Here is a 4,425-nt window from a genome sequence, read left to right on the forward strand (position 1 = left end):
ACGTTATGGTTTTGATTGGACATAAATACGACACAATGCCCACATGATTTCATGGGGTGTTACAGGGGAGGGAAAATAGCTCAGTGGTAGAGCATCGGTTTCTTAACTCAATGGTCGTCAGTTCGATCCCCGGATTATTTCCGCAAGAAATTATCCGTCCCTCCACTGGGGAATCCGGATAACAAGGACTGCATACGAAGACGAAGACCGAACTTCGAAGAATAGCGGTCGAAGCACGAGGTATGAAGCATTGAACGAAGTAAAATCGAAGATTACACACCGCCCCTGGTTGGGCAGGCGCGTTACAATTGGCGAAGCGATTCCACAACATGTGGTTCTAATATCGATCCTCGCGTAGGAATGTCTTAATAATGATAATCCAAAACTCAATTAACCATGGGGTGTTACAAATTTGTACGAGGACTACTCACTCAGGGAACTTGGTACTATTGACCTAAAACGTCCCTGAGTAAGTATGTGTGTGTTGTTTCCCTCGCCAGTACCAACACAAATAACCAAATGGGGGAGTGCCGACTCCTTGCAAACCGCACACTTGATTGACTTGATGATACCACGGGACTTGGATTAAGTCGACCACGACACCCCCCCAAGCCATGTCCCGCAGGACACACTTGGGCCTCGCTAGTTCTTCGCGCTCGCTCGCTCCATCGCCTTGTGCAACCTATCGCCTTCGCTCGCTTTCTTCACGCCTTAGCTCGCTTTCTTCACGCCTTCAACGTAGTTCCTCACCACGACCGGGCATTCATGCATGAGCTTCTGTAGCTGTTCCCATGAGGACTCGATATCCTCAAAACCTTCCTAAAGTACTTCTAGGATGAAGTCTTTCACATCCGGGACAAACTTATGTCCCGCGATGGACTTGACCTTCAGCATGATCCTTTGCTGGGAAACGTGTTCGAGGATCTCTTCGGTCACTTCAAAGCTGTCTTCGGCGTAGAGCTTGACTCTTGACGTGTGAGCTTCCCGCAGCTCATGAGTCACCAGGTGCTCCAGCACGACGGAGAATTAGCCCACTTCCTTGACTCGGTAGGGACCCGTCCGGGTTACGAGCAGCTTGGGATGGTAGCGTTCGTCGACGCGGGACCAGAGCAGAAAATCGCCTTCGCTGACATTGCACCGCTCGTACTTAGGTAGTAGGCCAAGGTTAGGTCATGATGGACCTTGAACTTATGGGCCAACGCCTTCATGGCCACGTTTTTGAAATGAGTTCCTTGATCGCTGACCCAAACTCGCGGCATTCCAAACCGATTTGTGCAGTCCACAAGGGCATCCACGCATACTTGGCTCGTGGGGCCATCGCATGCAATGAGCTCGCAGTAGTGGGTAAGGTCGTCTTTGAGTACCAGCACGTACTTAGCGTCACTGCACGCTTCGCCCATATTGAGATAGTCGAAGTGGATTCCTTCGTTGCGCTCTTCGCGTGCCATCTCGCAGCATACGGTCGATGGAACACTCTTCCCCATTTTACATGAGACCACAATAAGCAACCACGGAGGAATTCACTGGCCCTGTCGGCCAAGTGGTTGATATAAAACAGGCGGCGGATTGTAGTATGTCCACGATGTCCGGCGTTCCTGCAGTGGGCAACAACCATGATCCGTTGGATCAGGTCATTCGCCACACTCGGAATCCATAACCGCTCGTCCACCACTGTGGCTCGCTTTGGTTTGTCCGTGTCATGCTGGTCTTGGGTGTGACGGATGTCCGCCACGCATGTCCGCACAAAGTCCTTGTCCAGCGGCCGCTGTTTTGGTTATGCCGGTGGAGGGACTTTGCGCGTTTTGACTTTCTTTGACCAGCCATGGCCCCGACGTATTTTGACCAGCTTGGTCGCCAGACTTGGTGTCGGCTGACCCCAACGCTCATCATATTCGCCCAAAGGTTGTGGATGCCGTCGATGTGTATGATTTCATAACGATAGCCGCCAATAATGGCAGCCCATCGTATGAGTTTGCCGCGTGCGCGCACCTTCAATTCTTCGCCCGCGGCAAAGACATGGATGAGGTTCTTGTGGTCACAGTACATCTTGAACCCCGTAGGTCGCATAAGCATGTAATTGAGCTTCTCGCACGCATGCGCAATAGCGTAGGCCTCGTTTTCGATGACTGAAGACGCCTTCTGGGCGCCCGCAAACATCCCCGACTGACACAAGAGCAGTTCGTGACGTTGTTCTTGGACTGGGCTGTCATCATCGAATCCCACTACTTGAGTTACCACGATCGCTCGCATCCGTAAAACAAACACATCGTGGCGTCATCACGCGGGTGAGACAGTTCCACCGATGATCGTAGCTTGGACTTCACGGCGTCAAACGCTAGCTTCTCGCCGTCGGTCAGTTCCAACTGAACTCCAGACGCGATCCGCTTCTTCTTGCCCTTGCCTTCGAGGGCCTTCGTCAGACACTGCTGCAGTGGGTCGACGGTCTGTGCGTACTCTGTCATCGAGTTCCGCAGCCAGTTCACGGCGCACACAAACTGCTGCAATTCTCCCGCATTCGTAAAGTAGGGGATCGCACACATATGTTCAATGCATTCAGGGTCTTGCTTAACGCAATCACCGCTGATGATGCATCCGCACCACTTAGTCCGTGAGCAGTATGGTTTTCGCCGGACTCAGTTTGAAGCCGTACTGGGCCACTCGGTCGAAGAACGACTCGAGGACATCCACGTACTCTTCCACTGTGTCGGCGTACACAAAGATGTCGTCGATCTAGATAAGGATTCACTTGCAGAGCAGGTCCTTGTAGCACTCCTCGTTCGTTGATTGCACGTGGGCACTGTCCACAAGTTCTTGCATCACCCAGTCCGGGGTGTACACGCATTCATTGAGCATGAACAACAACAACATGTCCCAGCTGTCTGGGTGTAGCGGGAACTGCCAAAAGTACTTGGGCAGGTTAAACACGCCCATCGCTTTCTTGCCACGCAGGTTTTGCAGGATGGTAGCTTGGAGTGGCATTGTCCCGGCCTTCGTCTGGTTAGCAAGTTCACGACGCGGTAGTCATTGTTTAGCCGGTAGTTCTTGAGCACGTTTTCATCACTTTCGTCACACACGAGTGGTCAAGGAGCTTCGAGTGGCTGCGTCGTCGTCGGATACCTCTGACGAGAACAATGCCATCATCACCAAGGCCATCGGCAGCGAAGAACGAGCCGTGGAATCATTGGCGTGGTTGAGCTCTGTGGAGACTGACATGGCTGGCCGGTGGGGCGCGGTGGATTGTAGCGTGGCAGTCGACGACATCCTCGTGCAGTCCGTGGGCGGCTGGACGCATTTGGCGGTCGGTGGCTTGATGGCCGACGACTTGTGCTAGAACATCGTGAAGTATTTAGTTAACAGTAAATTAGAAACCAATCGAACTACTGTATTGGTAACTTACTGGAATTTGTTGGGACAACGTAGTGTATGTAGCTTGTAAGCCACCGGAAGCATTCGACAAGCTACTCCTTTAACGTTACTGGTACTTTTCGAGTTGGACTGGTATTGTTGTGTTTATTCTAAACTGGAGCGACATGGAGAATGAATCGACACAACCAAATGTGCAGTAGAATCGGCAGAAGTATTTAGCTTAACGTTAGTTATCAGATTGCAGGAAACCACCATCAACGTCAAATTAGTGTGATACTTCAATTAGTGTAATACCAATCACCACAAGACACCTTTTTACATACAAAATTCAGTACTACGAAGTACAATGTATGGATCGATAGATTTGGCGAATCAGCACAAAAGTTCAAATTTTGGGTAAAAGGACAATATTAATACCTGTAGATATGAGAACTATTATTTTTATAATAGTTCTCATACAGTATTACTACAATAGTACAGTAGTCCCCCGCAATAGGGAACCCACAATAAATCAATATCCTCGCAAAATATATTCTTTCACAAGATGTTGCAAAATAAATTTAAAGAGGCTGATTGAAATTTCAAACGACACATGTTGCGAAAATGCACTTGGTTGTCAAAATGCCGTCACCCTCGACATCGATGAGACTCACTGTCGAGCAAAAGCGCTCACTATTGACGCACCACAAGTCCATCCTGGCATGAGAGGACTTGAATTGCGAATTTGGGCTCAGCATGCGTTTGGGCTGCCACGTGTGCCCCAAACGTCGACTATGCGACTTTGTCTCGTTAGCTCAACACCCAGAGCGATCACATGGACGTGCATCCGTCACATAAATCAGCACACAAACCTCGCCTACCGGCCTCTACTAACTGCTGGCGCCATACGGGTATACTGGACGTAGAGATGTATGAGTTGATCGAGAGTATGAACAACCTTTGAGGAATATAATGTGCGCATTGTTGTTGGTGTGCGTTTTGTCTTCTGGAGGTTGCCAGGGTATCAACCCCCTGTAAATATGATGTCCATTTTTGACTGTGAGCACTTGCCAATACCAT

The 4,425-nt window shown here is 50.0% G+C and overlaps 1 protein-coding gene and 1 pseudogene across 2 annotated transcripts; one reads left to right on the plus strand and one right to left on the minus strand.

The window, feature by feature from the left end:
• The first annotated feature begins 69 nt into the window (after window positions 1–69).
• Window positions 70–143, plus strand: H257_19183 (annotated as a pseudogene). The gene has a single exon. The product of its transcript is annotated as a tRNA-OTHER (tRNA).
• Window positions 144–2,601: 2,458 nt separating this feature from the next.
• Window positions 2,602–3,327, minus strand: H257_19184 (hypothetical protein; the record flags this gene model as incomplete). The annotated part of the gene is made up of 3 exons (XM_009848327.1): window positions 2,602–2,730; window positions 2,791–2,994; window positions 3,118–3,327. Coding segments are annotated over 3 exons (543 nt in total), but the record flags the coding sequence as incomplete, so codon positions are not given.
• Between the last annotated feature and the right edge of the window lie 1,098 nt (window positions 3,328–4,425).

Source organism: Aphanomyces astaci, assembly GCF_000520075.1.
Source record: "Aphanomyces astaci strain APO3 unplaced genomic scaffold supercont1.392, whole genome shotgun sequence".
Classification (NCBI taxonomy): domain Eukaryota; phylum Oomycota; class Saprolegniomycetes; order Saprolegniales; family Verrucalvaceae; genus Aphanomyces; species Aphanomyces astaci.